Source organism: Ipomoea triloba, chromosome 11 (assembly GCF_003576645.1).
Source record: "Ipomoea triloba cultivar NCNSP0323 chromosome 11, ASM357664v1".
NCBI classification, from domain to species: Eukaryota; Viridiplantae; Streptophyta; class Magnoliopsida; order Solanales; family Convolvulaceae; genus Ipomoea; species Ipomoea triloba.
The window spans coordinates 21104324-21124578 of NC_044926.1; the positions used below are offsets into that span (position 1 = coordinate 21104324).

The window sequence follows — 20255 nt, forward strand, 5'->3', positions numbered from 1 at the left end:
GATAGAAGAAAGAATATTATGTAAATGGCCAAAAAGACCTTGTTATATTAAGATTGACATATTTTTCTCTTAATTAGTTAACAATTTATGTAACCCAATCGGGTAGTTCAAGTGGCAAGTGGAATAAATTTTGGGAGAACTCGAGTTCAATTCCCTCAAGTGATGATTCTCCCTGGGCCATCAATTCCCTCAAGTAATGATTCCCCTGGGCAAGCAACCGTGCCTTCCAAATCCCCGGAACAAGCAGGGAAGTTTACTATTAACATATCATAGTCTGAATCTTAAACTGGACATTTATCAAAATGTTGCTTCAACCATGATTGAGTATCAACAGAAACTAAAAAGTATCCTTTTATGTTTAAAGGCAGTAGTTAAAGAAATGGAATCTAAAATATTCATCCGCAAGTTCACAAATCCTAAGACAAGAAAATTGAGTACGTACTTTGTTGCCACTCAGTCAATCTTCACAGACGAGTATATCTTACAAACAAACCAAAAGCATGCATGCATGCATAAAAGCCAATTGTCCCGGTTAAAACTAACAAGGCATATGACTCAATCAACATGTAGCCGAAATATAACATGCCTGAGACCAGCTTTGTAATTTCCAACTTGGTGAAGAGGTGGAAAATAGAGTAGAAGAAAAGAAAATAGAGTATAAAACTAAGGAACCGGCAGTCAGATAGGCCCTCCACCACCCATAGTAGTCTTCACTGCAAGCCTGCAAGTAGCAGAGCACAACAGTTAACTCTGCACATGTGATCAACAAGATCAGGAAAACTATGAAAGTGAAACCAAAGAGGTAGCAGAACTAACTGACTGGTTCAGCCATATGGATTTCAAGATGAAAAACAGCTCAATGAAAACACCCCAAAAAGAAAGAAATCTTATTCGTCTTTACAGGGTCTTCCATAGCTGGATTTTTATAACCTAAATAACTGCCTACAAACACTAATGGAACTGAGATACCAAACCGTAAGCAAACATAGTTCCAAATGGAACAGCTCGAAAAGATTGCTCCCCCAAGATCAGAGCATTCAGTACAAAGAAGACAGCAAAAAGAATTCCAGGAAACATGAAAGCAGTTTTCAAGGTAATCCTCTTCTTTCCATTCAAACATTTTGTATAAACACACTACTTGATGTGCACTAGATATATATTGCAAACTTTGTGTAGCTAAAGCTAGTTTTCCCTTATAATTTACCACATTACGTACATATGTATACATATAATGTATAAGACATTAAGAACAACTTAAAGCCAGATAAGAAAGAATGAAACACATTTATCAATGTTTGAACACTTCACATTCAGTAAGAAATAAGAAGCATACCCTTTGTTCCCAATAAATTAACACTGCTGATTACTATATTAAGCAAATAAAACATACAAATGAAAATTTTAAAGTTTTTCCAAGTTGCATTAAAGAGAATTGGCAAAGTTGACAAGCACAAGAAGAAGAAGAAGAAGAAAACTTACTCAGCGGCGCCGGAGGAGGAGGAGGAGAGCTGGCTCTACTCCCCCTTTTTCTCTTACTCTTCCTATCATTCTTGTCTTGGTCTTCATTCTTGTCTTGGTCTTCATTGTCGGGAGATGCAAGAGGAGGAGGAGCAGAGCTGGCAATAAATATACAAACAATTAGGACATCAAAAGAATGAATTATAAGCTGTTAATAACTAAAATGGGGAGAAAAGCTTAAGTGTGGGCAGTAGCTAAAAGACTTATATTTCTGTGTTCTCTGATTTCTATCTCTACATTAGCTAGCTGATACATCTTTATATATACATGAGAGAAGACAAGCTTCCTCAAATTCTGCACTATTTTTATGCTGCCTAACTACACTTTTCTGCTGCCTAACTTTGCTGCTGCCAAAGTCTAACTTTGCTGCTGCACTTTTCTGCTAACATTGCTGCTGGCCTGCTGCCCAAGTCTAATTTTGCTGCTGCACTTTTCTGCTAACTTTACTGCTGCCTATAACACTAATATACTATACAACACTACTGCACACTACTACTTTACTGACATCCCCCCTCAAATTGATGCGGGTAAGTCTATCAGCATCAATTTGCTATTGAGAAACTTGTGTCTTTGGCGTATTAAATCTTTTGTAAAGACATCAGCTACTTGTAGATCAGTAGTAAGATGAGGTAGAGTGATAACACCTCGAATAAACGCCTCCTCGTCACCAAACATGTCAATGTCTTTCTAGTTTACCACGAAGCCTACTATCATTCGGTCACCAACATTGTCAACACGACCACGAAGCCTACTATCATTCGGCCACCAAGATTGTCCACGAAGCCTACTATCATTCGGCTACCAAGATTGTCAACACGACCTCGAAGCCTACTATCATTCGGCCACCAAGGTTGTCAACTCGACTACGAAGCCTACTATCATTCGGCTACCAAGATTGTCAACACGACCTCGAAGCCTACTATCATTCGGCTACCAAGATTGTCAACTCGACCACGAAGCCTACTATCATTCGGCCAAAACTTTATGCTATTTTTCTTCTCCGATGACGGATTGCCATTTTCGCCATCCCAATTAAACACCACAACGCACCTCTCACTTACTCCATAGCATGACTCTAAATATGAGACGGATCCCATGACTCAAACAACACAAACTAAACTTAAGACCAAATTAAAACAATCCCACAAATTAAACCAAACAAAACAATCTACTGCCCCTCCCTTTTTTTTTTTTTTACATTAACTAAAAACAACACAAAACCCAAAACATGCTGCCCAACAAACCTACTGCAAATAGTTCCTCCCTCCTTATAACACTTCCAACATCAAAAACACCTATTACTTCCTCATCTACAACCATAGCAGCCGGAAAGCCACTACTGCATCTACTGCCGGGAGCTCTGCTGCCAGGAGCGTTCTGCTGCGCAGGAAATGAAAGAGAGAGATGAAGCATCGGAGAGGAGGTCGCCGGAGAAGAGGATTCCAAGGTCACTGGAAATGACCCAGCTGCGCCACTGCTCGACAAGCTGGTTCGTCACTGCTGATCCAGGTTTGCTGGTTCGCCGTAGAAGAACAGGGAGAGAAAGAGAGACGAAGCTTCTAAAGCTGATGAAGACTCGCCCAAGTGACACCATCAGGAAATGGGCTCATCAAAACGAGACGAACGAGACAAATTTCTGCCAGAAATGGCCTCACGCGCCGTCACGCACCGGCGAGCGGTCGCCGAAGCTCCGGCCGACGGTGGCGCGTGGCGGCGCGTGGAGGCTCCGTTCGCCGCGAAACTTCTGCCGGTTGCTCGCCTCTTTGTGCCGATCAATGCCCAGTAGGCTTTGATACCATGTTAATAACTAAAATGGGGAGAAAAGCTTAAGTGTGGGCAGTAGCTAAAAGACTTATATTTCTGTGTTCTCTGATTTCTATCTCTACATTAGCTAGCTGATACATCTTTATATATACATGAGAGAAGACAAGCTTCCTCAAATTCTGCACTATTTTTATGCTGCCTAACTACACTTTTCTGCTGCCTAACTTTGCTGCTGCCAAAGTCTAACTTTGCTGCTGCACTTTTCTGCTAACATTGCTGCTGGCCTGCTGCCCAAGTCTAATTTTGCTGCTGCACTTTTCTGCTAACTTTACTGCTGCCTATAACACTAATATACTACACAACACTACTGCACACTACTACTTTACTGACATAAGCTTTTTCACACAAGTAGAAGCATGAATGAGAAGAATGAATGTGGGGTGTGGGGTGTACTTACGCTATACAGAAACCGGTAAGTGAACGCATCAAAGGGATGGGGTAATTATGATTGAATTCCATTTTGAAAATAATACATGACGAACTCTCTTTAGTTTTAAAATTTTGAATGGTGTGTTCACGTTCAAAATCAATTTCGAAGCCGTATATCAAAAAATAAGCATCTAAAGCACAGCACATCACACAAAACCTTCCACCTCCCATATCAGCTAATTGTTTCCAATCATATCTTGAGCCATACATATCAACACCCGAAGTATAAAGTTCAGCTAGAACCCTATGAGATATAGGATCAATATCACCCTTGTCACTAAGGTGAACACAATATGCGATGGGCAGAGCACCACCATTAAGGGCGACTAGAATCCAAGTGTTATCAACCAATTCATTCGAAATCCCCATATCGCCAGCATGTAAGAAGGGAAAAGGAATAGTTTTCTCTTTAAATTTGTCCACCATGGACTTGCAATCCTCCCATTGTAAATTTATGGTGTTGAACTTAGATGTTTGAAAACAAGTCTTAGTGTCTGTAATAAACACATATATATAACCTCTAAGGAAAAAATGACACCGTGCACCAAGACGAGCAATGGACATTTTATGATCAGTTAGGACGGGTGGGGGTGGCAGGGTTGTAAACAAATTCTTGTTTGGATCAAAGTATTGAAAATGGAAGGCGTATCTGATCATGTCAAAATGACAATAAAAAAAATCACGCTGTGACAACAGGTAAATCCGATCCTCAGCTCGAATGACTTTAGGATACACCATGTGTTCACATGTTAAGTTCTTAAGTGTTTCAATATTTTCAAGCGGAATTTCATCGAACTTGGTTGGATCAAACATGTAAACACGATCGACATATTCAACATCATCATCATCCACATCGTCATCCTTAGGGCTGTCCACACCCACCACATCCATATCCACATCCTTAGGGCTGTCCACCACATCCATATCCACATCCTTAGGGCTGTCCACGCCCACAGCCACAGCCTTACGGCCATAGAAGCCCCCAACCATATATACAATGTGATTGTGGCTAAAGAGTCCCATAGCTAATGGAAGAGGTTGAGATGGATTAGAGAACACAAGCTTGACTTCGGGTTTAAAACTATTAGATGTCATAGGGATTTTAATCCGAATTATTTCTGCTCCGGTAATGAAATAAGCATATTGGAATTCTAAGATTTCCGCCATCCTGAAAAATAAAATTAAAAAACAAAACACATAGATGCATAATTATACAAAAATAATTAGATCAAAACTAATAACACATAAACACAGTAGAATTTGTAAAAGAAGCAGATCTCCAAATTGAAGACTCTAAACACAGTAAAGACACAGTACCAAAAAAATTTGATGTCTTCATCACTAACTGTCGGTGCATAATACCATATTCCTCAATTCAATTCTAATACCGTAGCTTAATATTGGGCCCCCGGGAAAATTTTCGTGGACGGGACACCCCTCATATATTGGATACACATACACTGGCAGTATATACGATATATGCATAATAAAGTTTTAACACTAGAGCAATCCAAGTATTTAACATAGATCATCAATAATTAAACAAAACAAATGAAATTAAAAGGCAGGAAAATAAATCTATTTATCTGTACTGGAGTCTGGAGACTGCCGACTGGACTACTGGAGTGGAGTGCCGTCGTTGGGGTACTGGAACTGGAGTGCCGTCGTTGGGGTACTGGAACTGGAGTGCCGTCGTCAAGGAGTTGCGAAGGAGACGACCGACTCTCTCGTCTCTCGGTACTCTTCGTTTGCAAATTGCAATTGTAATTTGGGAAGGGGAAATTAGAGTTTAAAGATTTAGGCATTTTAGGGGAAATGGGTAAAGTCGTAACTCGTAAAGTGTATTAGGTTTTTTGGCGTAATGGGCCGAAATGGGGACTTGGGATTTGGAGAAGGGTCCGGAAGGCAAATTATATGTTGTTATGCCATGGTCCATATTCATAATTTTAAAACTTTATGTTCACAATTTTAGAAATTTATATTCATAATTATATAATTTTATAACTCTGTATTCAATAATATAACATAATTTTTGAATGAGTAAATACCCAAAACGGTCCCTCGACTATAAGCATAATTCACAAATTAGTCATCGACTATTGATTCAATACAATTAAATCCTCAACTATTCAAATTTTACCTAATTTGGTCCTTCGCATCAATAGTCGATGACTAGTTTGTGAATTATCCTATAGTCGAGGGACCATTTTAGGTATTTACTCTTTTTGAATCTATATAATAAAATTGTGAATATAGAGTTCAAAAATTGTGAATATTGCGTAATGTAATTTGTATATTGAGATCTAAAATTGTGAACATAGAGTTCTAAATTTGTGAATGTGAACTCGGGTCCATAGCATATTTTGCCGCAAATTATTGCGTGGACATACCTTTAATAATATATATATATATATATATATATATATATATATATATATATATATATATATATATATATATATATATATATAATTTTTATTTGGCTATGTGGACCACGTGGCTTATGAAATAATTATTGGAGTCTGGAACAGTGGAAATAAATTACTATTTTTAAAGAATTTAATAATTAAAGCATGTGCTCCATCTCAACTAAAAGACTAAGCTGATAGTTGGACTACACATATTATATTTATGCTCACATTAATTAGGTCGGCTAATGTGTTAGCCTGCCCTAACAAGCCCCGTGAATTAGGTGAGACCGCGAGATGTGTTAAAAAGTCCGTCATTAATATGGTCTTGACAAATTAGATTCCGTCCTATTCTTTTTAACGAGAGAGGACGAGTTAACTTGAGGTTAACTCTATTTTGAGAGTCTAGCTAGTAACGATATAAACGTTTCATAATGCATTCTCCTTATAGCATATTACGAAAATGTTGTTAAATTCATAAACTAAAATATGTCACAACATGAAGAAAAAAAAAACAAAAGCAAAATCTAACTTTTAGAGACTTTAAAGAGGATTTTGATTTAGAGGCGGTAGCTGTCCAATATTGGAGGAGCATTACCAACAATGCCCCATACGGCACGGGCATAATAGCTTTGGATGGTTTTTTTTCAATGAAACCTTTAAGTCTTTCTTTACACTTGTGTAAGAAACCTTATTGCTAACTGTAGACTCAATTAGTGGCTAGCTCGTTGACTTGAACCATTCTCTTTCTCTCTTCAACCTTAGATTTAGTTGATTGAAGATTGTATCATCAAGGTACTTGAAGCTACAACAAGATTCTTCCCAAGTCTTTGAGGATTCAGGATCGGACTAAAGGTTTCACATGAGGTCTAATGTTTTTTTATCCATCTCTATCCTTACATTGAAAGCTATCTTGAAACAATACTCTATTTTATTTGAACCTAGAACTAGATTCATATCACCACCCCACTATATCAACATCTAAACCCTAACCCCTATAGTCCTAAACCCTAACCACTACATGAAAAACCCTACACCATACACCCTAAACCCTAAAACCCGCAGAACACTAAACCCTAATAACCACTAATTAACCCCTAAACTCTTGCCCTAACGCTAATCACCCTAAACAGTAGCTCTTAACCAATAAAGCATAAACATTAAACTCTAAACCATTAATTGTAAACCCTACTTTATAAACACACAGAGCCACGCCCCTAGAGAGCACAAAGTCCGACCTTCGAGAACAACTCTCCCAAGACCCACTATAATGCACCACCACCAACAAAGTAATGCACCACTAGTTACGTTCCATAGAAATGCGCACTTTTACTACTAGCAATGCATAACTTTTACTCTAGGAGTGCACAAAGGTATACAACATTTTATAAGTCACACTTTAAACCCCTAACCTCTAAACCCCAAAAAATTGACCACCAACATACTATCACAGAATGCACAATACTGCCCCATATTATGAAAAAAAAAATGGTGACAAAACTTTTTATTTGATAAAAGAGTGACAATCTAGATTTAAATAAATGTAAATATTTTATTATTATTATATTTATTTTGTGTTATGTAAAAAAAAATTCCAAAGTAACGACCGAGACGAGTGTCAATCGCACTCATATAATTATGTATTTCATACATTATTGCATAGAGTATAATTCGAAATCATTACCAATAATAATTTGTGCAATCATGTGTGGTATATATAATGATATGGTGCGGTTGATCCTAATGTTGACAAACATTATAAATTCTCTCTACAACTCTAACCCCCTCTCTACAACTTCCCCCCCCCCCCCGCCACTCCATTTTTCTACAACCGCCCATGGTGTTGAGCAATTCATTTACACAAGCTACAAAAATCCTTCTTTGTTCTTGTTTGCCAGATTTAATTGTTGAATGCTTAACTTTGAAATATAAAATTTGTTTTATTCTAGGAAACCAAGGCCACAATACTCCTAGCACCTTTGGATGTAGCAAATGAAGTTTTAAGTAAAGTGTGAGTGTCACATGACTCGAATTTGAAACACTAACCTGTGATTTTTTAGTGTTTGTTATTTCATAATTATTTTTAAATATTCCAACATAGGCAAGTCTAACAAAATAAAATTCTCCATTAGTATCAAAGCGGGTTTCTTGCCATTGAAATATGACATAATAGTTTGCTATGTAACGTAAGCACTTCATCTTGACAAAAGTTTTTCTTATCGTACTATATGTAATTTAGTTAAGTCCATTTTATCCCTTTGAACCGAATAATAAAATTAAAACCCTAAATTATCGTACTATGGGAACCTACTCTCACTTGAGCCCTCCCCTCCTTCCCAGACCAATGAATCATATGCAATTTTAAAAAAACGACGTAGTGGTATTTTCGTAAATAACTCGAACTTTGGTGCAAGTAAATATGTTATAAGTGCAAGTAGCCGGTGCACCTTTGCAAGTGAAAAAGTGCAAGTAAAATCACTTACAATTGCACATATTTTCACTTATAAATGCAAATTTCCTTGTTAATATCCGTGCCTCTAGGTGCAACTAATTATAACGTTAGGTGCAACTAGTTATAAAGTAAGGTGCACTTAGTATTGATGCTCAATGTACATTTTACATGCACTTGTAATACATTTTACTTGCACTTGTAATATATTTTACTTGTACTTAGGTGCACTATATGAAATTGCTACTTGTACTTGTAATACATTTTACTTTCACTTTGATATTCAATTATTTACGAAAATGCCATCACATTTTTTAAAAATCAGTGTTTTCATCAGTTAGATATGGGCATGTGGACGGATATCATACATTCTGAATTCTCTCATGGGCGCAACGTTCTCATTTGAGCGCGATCATATATATATATATATATATATATATATATATATATATGTGTGTGTGTGTGTGTGTGTGTGTGTGTGTGTGTGTAACACCCCAATTTTCACTTCTTGGATTTATTACAAAATCCCTAATAATACAATACATTGCGGAAGCATCTAACCAGTAGAAAACTGGGTGTTACCGCCATGCTTAAGCATCTCTCCTATACCCAAACGCTAAGGATAAACTTACAACATCAAATAACATCCTCAACATCCAACTTAATACATATGGAAATAATCCTTCCAGGGTGTCTATTCTAGGATAGAGTAGTCCTCAACCTCGACTTCCATCCTATTCAGAGCTCACGCTAGACAACATCTGTTAAAAGAAAAACACATTGAAGTGTAGTTAGCACGACGGCTAAGTAAAAACATCCATGGTCACCCAAAATTTAACAAAGGTTTTCAAAACACGTCTCTTAAAAGGGTTTTGGTAATTTTGCCCATTTGATGAGATTTCACCTGAAAACAAGTTAACAATGAAGACTTGCACAAAAAGTGATTAGTGCAACAACATCAATCTGTCTCATAAGACAAAATCATTTCTTTCTCAAGGTCGTTACAGAGTAACCCTTTTCTCCTTATGTTTAAAACTTCCTTAGTTTCTTAGTAGTAAGCGTGAGGCCTTTGGAGTATTCTCATAACTCCCACTCTGACCACTTGGATCATCGAACTCGGGGTCAGTGGTCATCACCCGGTCTAATACTGATCCCTTGGACGCCAGGTTCGTTAAAACGACACCTGTCCGGATAACATAACGACGAATAGACTTCACCCTGCAGTATGAATTAATCATACAATATAACATAACGACGAATAGACTTCGCCCTGCAGTATGAATGAATCATACAATATACCATAACGACCACTGGGCAACGGCACTTAAAGCCACCCGTGGGTCAATCAAGGTCCTCCTCAACTTACTTTAGAAACTAAGGGTTTGAAAACATGTTCTTTCCTCCAGTTTTCTTTCTTAAATCATTTCATTTGGGCATACTTCTCAATTGAGTCCAATACTTAAAATTGGCTACCTCATTAGCCCCTGAAGGATTTTCAAAATATTTTCAGTACCCGCAGGCTTTTCAAACATCATTTTCTCATTATTCAAGTGAGGTACACACTCACTAAAAATGGTATTTTTCTCAAAAATAAGGTTTTGACAACCAAAATAGCATACGTTCTTCAACGTAAGTTTTTATAAACATTTATGAATATACTTCATATTCACGTCTCATGCTTAGTTATACACTTATATATTCTTACTAACCCTACATATCCATTCTCAATACTATTACTATAATAGTATGAACCCATAGTCAACCAATTATGAATCAATCGATTCATAACACCATTAATCTTATCATCCTTAACATTGTTCCTTATCATGGATTTCAGTCCATATTACAATCCAAACATCATCGGTAATCCATAATCATGGTTCCACCCTTAACCAATAATAGATGGTTATTCTTGTCATCAACAACTTCAACCATCATCAACACCGTTAGAAATATGACTTGAGGAAATCGCACATCCAAGTATGTATAAAAATACATATCAAAATATAAATAAATTTCTAAGAGGTAAAGTCATTGCCTAACCATAATCCAAAATCGTTTAACAACTATTTCCTCAATATTCACCATATACAATCTTTATCTTAATATTTCCATATAACAAGTTCCTCAATACATATCATAATAATATCTTTATCTTAACTTTTCTTTAACCCATAACTTATTCACCAATAGAGAGATTTCCAACTCTCAAAATAACCACCAAATAGAGAGTATCCAAACTCTCACAATAATCACCATAACTATCAAATCTCACATCTTACATCTATAACCCAAAATTATTTATTCAATGTCATAGCTTATGTCTATAACCTTCATATTCATAATATCCATATACCAATATTTTTCCTTTTCATAATCCATATTCCAAAAATTCCCAAAATTCCTCCAACATCACAATCTCATTACTTATCTATAAATCTAATCGATTCATATCTTACATCAAAATCTTTAACCCAAGCAATAACTTCACACCTATATCTATAATAACCTTTGTACTGATTATCATATCATAATCAAAATATAAATAATCCATCAATACTAATCATCCAACCAGTACTAATATCCCAATACAATATACCAACATCTCACACTTAATTATTAGTGTATATAAGCACACGTATATATATGTCTATCCCCATATAAAGCTCATAAATTCCTATTCCAACTATCAATCATTAAATCTCAAGTGACTAAACCAACTGAAGGGATTTCTTACCTTCCAAGTAGCTTTTAAAACCGTAGGAATCGCTGTGATCCTTTCCTTCAAATTTCCACCGAAGATCCTAAGTAATTCCCACCATAATAACAATATTTTCAAGAATTCTTAGCTTAAAATCAAGTTCTAGGAAAGGATTCTACTCTTCTTAACCGAATAAAATCAAAGTGTTACCTAGTATGGAAGAACTTGTGAAGGCAATGGCTATGTAGCTTCTTGAACACAAAAATGAAGATGAAATCTTTCTCTCTCTTTCCTCTCAATATTTCGGCCATAATGGGAATGAATGGGAAAATGGAAGATCAAAGCTCTATTTATAGCAACTTGTAAGATAAGGATGAAGAAGCTTGGAGAGTAAGTTTATATGTTATATCTTGTAAGATAAGGAAGAGGATGCTTGGAGATCAAGTCCCAATTTGGAGCTTGGAGAGTAAGTTTCTATCAAGACTTATCCTATAATCTTCCTTGCAAGACTTATTCTATAATCCATCCTAATTAATTAATTTATTAATACCATATGGTAAATAATGTGACACTTGTCACAATTCCATGGTAAATCTTGAAGGATAAGTTTGCCTTGCCAGTTTGGGATTTATCAGATATAGTTACGGTAGAAAATAATTTAGGGACCATAGGGTGGCTGCCTAGATTCTAGAAGAGACAAAATAAAATTAAAACATAGATGATATTAGTCAAATAATTGGTATTAAATTGAAGAATACATGTGCTGGCAGAAAGAAATTGGCAGAACACTGGATCCGGATTAAAAATATTATTGGGAGTATTTGGTAAGGTATTTTGATACCATTTTCTTCAAATATGTAGTTAAGCAAGTCTAGAACCTACATATAAAATTTGATAGAAATCTAAGGAGTAGAAGTATGGTTTTTGAATTTTCTTTCCAAAACTAGTCCAGAGAGAAAAATTCTGGACAGCACACTGCCAAGAGCAAAAACATAATTTTCTGTGTTTACTCAAATATCCAAATGACCAAAACTTTTTAAGGATATAAAGTACTATAGGTTGGGGTTCTAAAATAAAAATTTCAAGTAAAACGGAGTTTGGGAAGTATGTTTACCGAATAAATCTTTCGGACTGCGCCGAGCTGAAATTTTCTGAAAAATGAATAGTTAGAAACATTTTTTTGGCTAAAAATCATTTTGTAACAAAATGGTGAATAAATTTCGGGGTGTCACAATATATATATATATATATAATTTGTGTTGCCCTGTGCTCGAAAATAAGTGAGGCCCTATCAAAGTATAATTAAACTGCAAATTGAAGAAAAGTGATTTGCGAGAATATTACGGAGTAGAAATTCTTTTTTGGAATAATACGTAGTAGAATTTAGATGAATCATGAAAACCTAATTTTGAGCCAATATAATCATAAATACATATACTAATTTTGGGGCCCTGTGCTGTTGCACATCTTGCACGCCCTAAAATCCGGCCATGATTATAATATATATAATTCACTTTTTAGGAAAATTTGAATTGGAAATGGAAGGGTTACAAGTAATTATATTTGACCGGCCTAGGTTACTAAAATTTTTGGTTTGCCGAACCTTTCTTTTAAGCTTGTTATTTGGGTAATGGTTCTTTTGAGCTTGTTATTTTCAAATTACCCATCATTTATCCTCTTCTTTTTTTTTTTTTGTAAGTTGAGTGAACACCTTATACTAAGCCAATTCCTTGTTGGCTGAGTTTGATAAACATGGCCAGTAGTATATTGGAAGCATATTCCCTTGATTCTTTTGAATATTTTATTTTGTTCATCTTTGTATTCTTTTTCTTTTTATTGACAATGATAGAGAGAAATTATCTATGTTAAAGCTAAGGGTGAGCACATACAAGAGTGTTGCTTGCTAGACTAGCATTTTAATGCATATGAGAATCTCCACCATATATAAAAACTTTACTTGTCTTGCTCCGATTTGTTTATGTTTCTTTGATGTGTAAAGCTATATGCTGGAAGACAACTAACTAATACATATTAAGGACGACCCTTATCTTAAGGGGTGTATTCAATCATGACTTTTGTAGATTTTTAAAAACTTTTAAAATGATAGATTTTAATAAACTTTTATTGACTTTCATAGAGTCGTTCAAAACTTTTTAAAACTTTGTAACTCTATAAAAGTCTGTATAAAAAACTTGCATAAACTTTTATCAACTTTTTTATTTTAAAAAGTACTAAAGTCATTAAAATTCTAAATTGAATACATCCTTACAAACTTTCATAAGCAATTCATAACAATATTAAACACTAAAATTTATAGTTATAAAATTGTTCAAATAAAATATTTAAAAATATAATTACTTTTTCTTGAGAAATTAATATTTAAAAAAAATATAATTACAAGTTTCATAAAATAAAAAAAAATTAATAGTATATATAAAAATTATATTTGATATACTGCTAGGTATCAAGCAAAGAGCTATTATTTGCAATAACAATATGGGACTGTTAACAATAACAATGTGCTTCTCTTTGTAGCCTTAAATTGCTATTGCGAACAATAGTTCACTATTCATAATAGCATGTTGTTAAAAAGAAAAAAGAAAAAATATATTACGAATAAACATATGAATATTATGAAACATATAGTAAAAGTTGACGGTGATAGATAAAAAAAATTACTCTGTTTATGTATTTAGGAGAAAAAGTTTAGAAGTTAGGGATAAAAAGTTCATAGAAAAAAAATCAAAATATACAAGTAACAATGAAATAAAAATAATATTATTTTGAATTTTTAGAGGGAGATTGTAAAGTTTAAGAGAGAGAAAAAATTGGTAGAGTTTAGGTATGTAGAAAATATAGGATAATGAAGAAAAAATAATTTAGTGAATTTAGGTATAAGGTTTATAAAGTTTAAAATTTTAAATAAGGAGAAAAAAATAGAGTTTAAATAGAGAGAGAGAAAAAAAAAAAACCTTCAGTGTTGGTAGAAAGAAAATTTTGAAATCTTGGGATTGGGATTGGATTTCAACTATTTATATTTGAGAAAGAAAAGTATATAAAAGTCTACAGAAGTTCTAAAATTTTTGAGGTTCGAACCCATCCCCTTCTACATAAGGGGTGTAACCAAATGCCACTAGACCACAGTGTCATTGGCAACCAATATATATATATATATATATGTAAAATGTATTACAGGTGCAAGTAAAATGTACACTGAACATCAATACTAAGTGCATCTAACGTTTCACTGCTGGAAATCTGCGATTTTCCGACCACCGAAAAGTGGTCGAAAATCGCCTAAATCGGGTCGGAAACCACTGTTCCGACCACATCTCCGACCATTTTGAGGATTCGGAAAAATGCTCGTCGGTAATTCCGACCACTGGAATGAATGGTCGGAATTACCGACCACAATAATATCATCGTCGGAAGCTTTCGACGAACCGGAAAGTTGGTTGCCGGAATATTCCGACCACCGGGTGGTCGGAGATTCCGACTACCTGTGGACGGAAAATACCCATCATGATTTAGATGCAGTTTCCGACCTCTTTTGGTGGTCGGAAATCAATTAAGTAAAAATAAAAAAAAATCACAGCTCTGTAAATTTAATTTAAAATACAAATTATCTAAATGCAAATAGCAATTGTAATCCTATACCCAGTAGTAGTTTCATAACAATATAAGTTCATAATACTAATCGGAATAAAAAAAACTCAACCAAACATTTAATACAATTCACAAGCAATTTGTGACACAAGTGTCTGAGCAATCACAACTCACGGACGACATGATTATAGTTTGTAAACTGCATTGCCTTAGCACTGCAAAAGAAAAAGGTAGAGTAAATAGATTGAGAATTTAAGAGAGCCAAGGCCCAGAAGTACTATGCTATGCTTAGTAATAAATCAAGTTATTTTTCTTTTTGGAATAAAGTAATAAATCAAGTTATAAAAACTAAATCCTCCTAATAAAGCATATTGAACAATTCACAGGACTAGAAACACCATGTAACCATACCTCACAAAGATATATAGCATATATTATAATAACATATAATACCACATATTTATACAGAAATAAGTAAAAAAAATATATTTAACATTTGCATTTCTATTATATAGAGAGAGGAGCCAACTCAAGTGCAAACCATTCCTTAAGTATAAACTACACACACATCTTAACTGTCAAAGTAAAATTCACTCCAGAAAAGTAAATACATAAAAAATGTATGTATAAATACAAGTAGAAAGTCATATATAATGCAGATCAGATGGAGGGAGGGGAAGATATAATTAAAGATCAAAAACTTGCCTACCTATGAGAACCCTGAATGCATGTGTTTCTTGCTGCACATATAACCATTCAACTTAAATAAGTATAACATATAACCATTCAACTTAAATAAGTATAACATATAACCATTCAACTTAAAAACCAAAGCACATATATATCAACAAACCCTTGAAACCAGAAAATCATTTATAAAATCCTAATAGCAGATTCAATCCAAAATAAAACTATCTCCCATCTTTCTAATCAGATTAGTAATCCCATCAAAAATAGCAAAAGCCAGCATAAATATACTTCAAATAATCAGGGGGAAAAACTTTTAACAATAGATATATCATATATTCATATTACATCTGGAAATGGGAAATACCCAGGAGGTACAATTTAAATTTAAAGCAACTACTCCCTAATGCAAAATTTAAATTATATATATTGTCATGAGACAACTTAATGAGAATTAAATATAGTTCCAACACAATTTAATCGTAACAACTTTAAACTAAAAACATCAATACTCAAAACAAATGAAAAATATATTTCATATCAATATAGAGTTAACATATATACAAATTTCTTTTTAACAAATGAAGTAAACTTACATCATTCAAAAGCACACTGTTGCTGTAAAAATCAGTGTTAGAAGTAACCTGCATTGCAATGCAAAATATAAGAATATTCAAAATGAGGTAATAGCATTATGCCTAATACCAGAAAAAAAAATGATGCACACACCTTGATAGAGGAAACTTTAGGAAACATTCACTATGTAGCAAAGTGCTTGTTTGACTAGGTTACAGCATAAACTCTTTTCAATCTAGCAATTTGTTGCACATTCTTACAAATTAGTACATAGTATAATGTTCTGTAAAAAATCAATTTCAATAATGCAATGCCCCAAAAGGATGAAAACTTAAATATAACTAGTGATAATCATTGGATTTTTGTGTATATAGGTTACAAGTGGGATCAAATTTAATTAACTTAGTTTGTGCAAATTTTAAAAATTGTAATTAAGGGGGCTGGGGGGACACCAATCAGGGAAATAGGGCTCCACCAATGGAGATAAGATAGCAAGTTCAATACTTCTAGTGTGCAGAGTAGCTCACTTTCAGACCTAAAGCATGAGAATAATCCCTCTAAGTTAATTACAGATAAACCATCAATAGATAATGAACTAAGCATATAATGAGATTCATATAAGAGCTTTGACAATAACCTGGTCAAGAGTTAAATCCTCGGCAGACTTCAAAGAGTGAGGTGTCTCCTGTTCTTCACCAGCTGGCATTGATATTACAGGTTTCCAACTGTAAATATATATTAAACCACTCCATTTGCTCACTCAAAAAATAACTAAAAGTTAAACCATCAAACCTATCTATCCCTGAAGGAAAAAATTCGATGTTTGATTAATAACAGTACCATTAGCAACTGTAAAAAAAAAAAAAAGAAAATCATATCTTATTTATTCTTACCTTATCATTGACAGGATACATAGATAGTGGGCACAAAACACATATTCAGTGAGATATTTTCACAAACACATGAGGAACAAAAGTATTCCCTTATTGCAACAAAAACCATTTCAATAGTTATTAAATCTTCAAACTGAAGAAGAATAAAAAACTAAACCTGCAGTGGGCAGCGACCGGCGACTCGGCGAGGTAGTGAGCGCCTGAGCGGCGACAGGCGAGAGGTCTGCGTGGAGAGAGGGCTGGCGGGCTGCGACTCCTGTTTCCTGCAGTCCTTCGACAGATTAAGAGACAGAGCGAGAGAAGCCAGAGAGGGCTGCGCGACTGGCCGTCTACAGCTGCAATTAGGATTTTAGGGTTTTGGAGTAAATGAATAATACTGGTTGACGGGAAGTTGTGGGGTTGTAAAATTTTATGTACAAGGGCGCCCAAAACCAAAGTCTTGGTGGGAATTAAATTTGAGTGAAATAATTTTCAAATTGAGTAACAATATCTTTCCTATTAATAGCGAGGGTAGTATAAAGTTTTGGTGGGAATTAAATTTCATCACTGAATCATAAACTTTTAACTAGAGTAATTTTTAATTTTCACAAAAATTATGCAAATAATACAGGATTTTCTACCCGTCACTAATTTTTTTACACTAAAAATTGTTTTGTTTTTTTTAGTGTTATTGTTAATTACTAATCAAGAAAATTCAAAAAAAATAAATAAATACACAAATACAATGTCAAAGTGGCATACTAGCGTAAATCACTCGATCAGTGAATAGGTTGGCTCATGCGGTTGCTAGAGCTGCTCGTTCTCAAACTGTTCCATCTATTTGGATTCCTTCTTTGCCTTCATGTATTTAACTTTTGATTTAATAAAGTTGGTTATTTTTCTTTAAAAAAAAATCAATAATCTGTATAAAAATAGTAAAAATAAAAGAGTCATTTCCATTTTTGGTCCTACTGTTATTGGGACATTGTCAATTTTAGTCCACTTCATTAATTTTTGCCACATTGCGACAAATCTTATTTAGTCCTTGCCACTTTTAGTCCATCGTTAAAATTTTTGTCAAATAATTATCCAAAACAGGGGTATTTTGATTTTTTTATGCTTTGATCACCTCCTTTACCCTTTGCAGTGGTTTTCCTTACACATTTTCATCCAATGAAGAGGTTCGGCAAAAGCCATGGGTTCGTAATGTGGCTCACATGACTTTCGTCGGACCTTTTCATTGGATGAAAATGTGTAAGGAAAACCACTGTAAAGGGTCAAGAAGAGGACCAAAGCATGAAAAGACTAAAGATACCCCTATTTTGGATGGCCATTTGACAAAAATTTTAACGGTGGACTAAAAGTGGCAAGGACTAAATAAGACTGGCCACATCGTGACAAAATTAATGAAGTAGACTAAAATTGACAATGTCCCAATAACAGTAGGCGGACCAAAAATGAAAATGACTCAAAATAAAACAAAAATTAAAATACGGTATGGAATTATTGTTAGTGACTTGCTACATGCTACCTTACTGACTTGTTGCCAAGGATTTGCTCCCAAAACACTACCGGTGAATACTTAGGATTAAGCAATAAGATTAATTAATAAATAAAAAAGAATAGCAAAAAATGAGCTTGTTCACGAACACTATTAAACGAATACAAACGAGCTTGTTCACATTCTCTTATCAAACGAGCTTACATCTATTCAGACTCTGTTCGTTTATTAACCAAGTTCTAAAATTTGTTTGTTAATGTTTGTTTACCTTAATAAACGAACACTATTAATGTTTGTTCGCTAATACCCCTAGTTTTACATAAAAGACAACACTATTGCAAAAAATCATTGCCTTTATGCGTCTTCCTTGTAGTGTGCTATTAATGGATTGTTTGAAAGCATCTTGGATTCCAATTTGCCCAAAGGTATGTTAAATTGGATATTTATATTGAACATGTCTAACATACTACGAATAAACTCTATATGTCGTGGTCAATTGAAGAAATGTCAATTAAAATTGAAAAAAAAAAGAAAAATATGAGTGAAATAATTAATGATAAAAAGATAAATCATGTGGTCTTCATACCATTGAACAACAACAATAGGAATTTTTTATTTTTTTTTAAATGATAATTTCCTTCCACCTTGATTTGGTTGTCGGTATTTCCTACTACCACTCTCGAAGGCGGTCGGAAATACCGACCACCGAGGTGGTCGGAAATTAAGATCCTTTTAAAAATTTTAAATGATCGAAAACATTTCCGTCCACTTTTACTTTGTGGTCGGTATTTACGACCACTTTATAATAGTGGTCGGAAATTCCGACCACTTTTCCGTCCACTATAGTCCTTTGACGGAAAATTGAAAAAATGTCATATTTTCCGACCAATTTTTGGGTGGTCGGAAAAGTGGTCGGAAAATCGAAGATTTCCCGCAATATATAACTAGTTGCACCTAACGGTATAATTTTTTGAGTACCACCTAACGGTATAATTAGTTACACCTAGGTGCACGAATGTTAACAATTACTCACTCTGTCCCATTTTACCTGTCCTATTTACTATTCATTGGTCAAACCAACTCTTTCTTCTTTTGCTTATTTTCTTTAGTAATTTTTTATTATTTTTAAATTTAATTTTTATGTTCAATAGTACTTTTAATGTAGTTTCTAAATATATAAATTTTATATATTAATGCTAAACTTAATATTATGAAAAATTGGATTAAAAAATACTTCTGTCAAGCCTCGTTAAACAAACCAGACACAACCATTATGGGACGGAGGTAGTAAATTTTTTGCACTTGTAAGTGAAAATAGGTGCAATTTTAAGTGATTTTACTTGCACTTTTTACTTGCAAATGTGTACCAACTACTCCCACTTATAACACATTTACTTGCACCAAAGTTTCAGTTATTTAAGAAAATGTCACCGCGTCGTTTAATTTTTAAAAAATTACATCTGATTTGTTGATCTGGACACGTGAACGACTGTGGATCGTTCTTATTTCTCTCCTGCGCACCCGTTCTCATTAGAGCGCGTCCCTATATATCTAGACCATTAAAAAAATATTACAGGGATGCACAAGATCTGATCTCACGATCTTACCTAAACAAGTGATCTCATTGGAGCCTACTATATATATATATATATATATATATATATATATATATATATATATATAT

At 34.3% G+C, this 20255-nt stretch overlaps 2 protein-coding genes and 1 long non-coding RNA gene across 5 annotated transcripts; all 3 read right to left on the reverse strand.

Moving 5' to 3' along the window:
• Nucleotides 1–355: 355 nt before the first annotated feature.
• Nucleotides 356–5558, reverse strand: LOC115997143. Of its 3 annotated transcripts, XM_031236650.1 has the most exons (3): nucleotides 3740–5351; nucleotides 1480–1616; nucleotides 356–721 (listed from the first exon to the last, which is right to left on the reverse strand). In XM_031236650.1, exons 1-3 carry the CDS (start codon nucleotides 4936–4938, stop codon nucleotides 711–713), a joined length of 1347 nt encoding a protein of 448 aa, XP_031092510.1. In that variant the 5' UTR covers nucleotides 4939–5351; the 3' UTR covers nucleotides 356–710. The 3 variants fall into 3 exon arrangements, 1 of the variants encoding a protein (XP_031092510.1); XR_004093690.1 differs by lacking the exons at nucleotides 356–721; nucleotides 3740–5351 and adding an exon at nucleotides 5364–5558 and having other exon boundaries at nucleotides 1533–1616; XR_004093689.1 differs by lacking the exon at nucleotides 356–721 and having other exon boundaries at nucleotides 1612–1661; nucleotides 3673–5354.
• Nucleotides 5559–9348: 3790 nt separating this feature from the next.
• On the reverse strand, nucleotides 9349–11636 carry LOC115996304. The gene is made up of 3 exons (XR_004093588.1): nucleotides 11540–11636; nucleotides 11366–11432; nucleotides 9349–9389 (listed from the first exon to the last, which is right to left on the reverse strand). It is a non-coding gene; the product is annotated as an uncharacterized LOC115996304 (long non-coding RNA).
• Nucleotides 11637–14951: 3315 nt separating this feature from the next.
• On the reverse strand, nucleotides 14952–18311 carry LOC115996079. Its single transcript, XM_031235222.1, has 6 exons — nucleotides 18288–18311; nucleotides 17249–17529; nucleotides 16836–16923; nucleotides 16219–16266; nucleotides 15645–15675; nucleotides 14952–15150 (listed from the first exon to the last, which is right to left on the reverse strand). Exons 1-6 carry the CDS (start codon nucleotides 18309–18311, stop codon nucleotides 15065–15067), a joined length of 558 nt encoding a protein of 185 aa, XP_031091082.1. The 3' UTR covers nucleotides 14952–15064.
• Nucleotides 18312–20255: the final 1944 nt, after the last annotated feature.

Excerpts from the sequence above, each read along its gene's own strand:
- LOC115997143 (XM_031236650.1), bottom strand. The coding sequence starts at position 4,938 with ATGGCGGAAATCTTAGAATTCCAATATGCTTATTTCATTACCGGAGCA. Across the intron at positions 1,617-3,739 it reads CTTACCGGTTTCTGTATAGC|CTCTGCTCCTCCTCCTCTTG; the intron begins GTAAGTACACCC and ends ATTTATTGCCAG.
- LOC115996079 (XM_031235222.1), bottom strand. The coding sequence starts at position 18,311 with ATGAAAAGGTCCGACGAAAGTCAT. Across the intron at positions 15,676-16,218 it reads ACAGTGTGCTTTTGAATGAT|CAAGAAACACATGCATTCAG; the intron begins GTAAGTTTACTT and ends TTATATGTGCAG. Across the intron at positions 15,151-15,644 it reads TGCATTCAGGGTTCTCATAG|TGCTAAGGCAATGCAGTTTA; the intron begins GTAGGCAAGTTT and ends TTTCTTTTGCAG.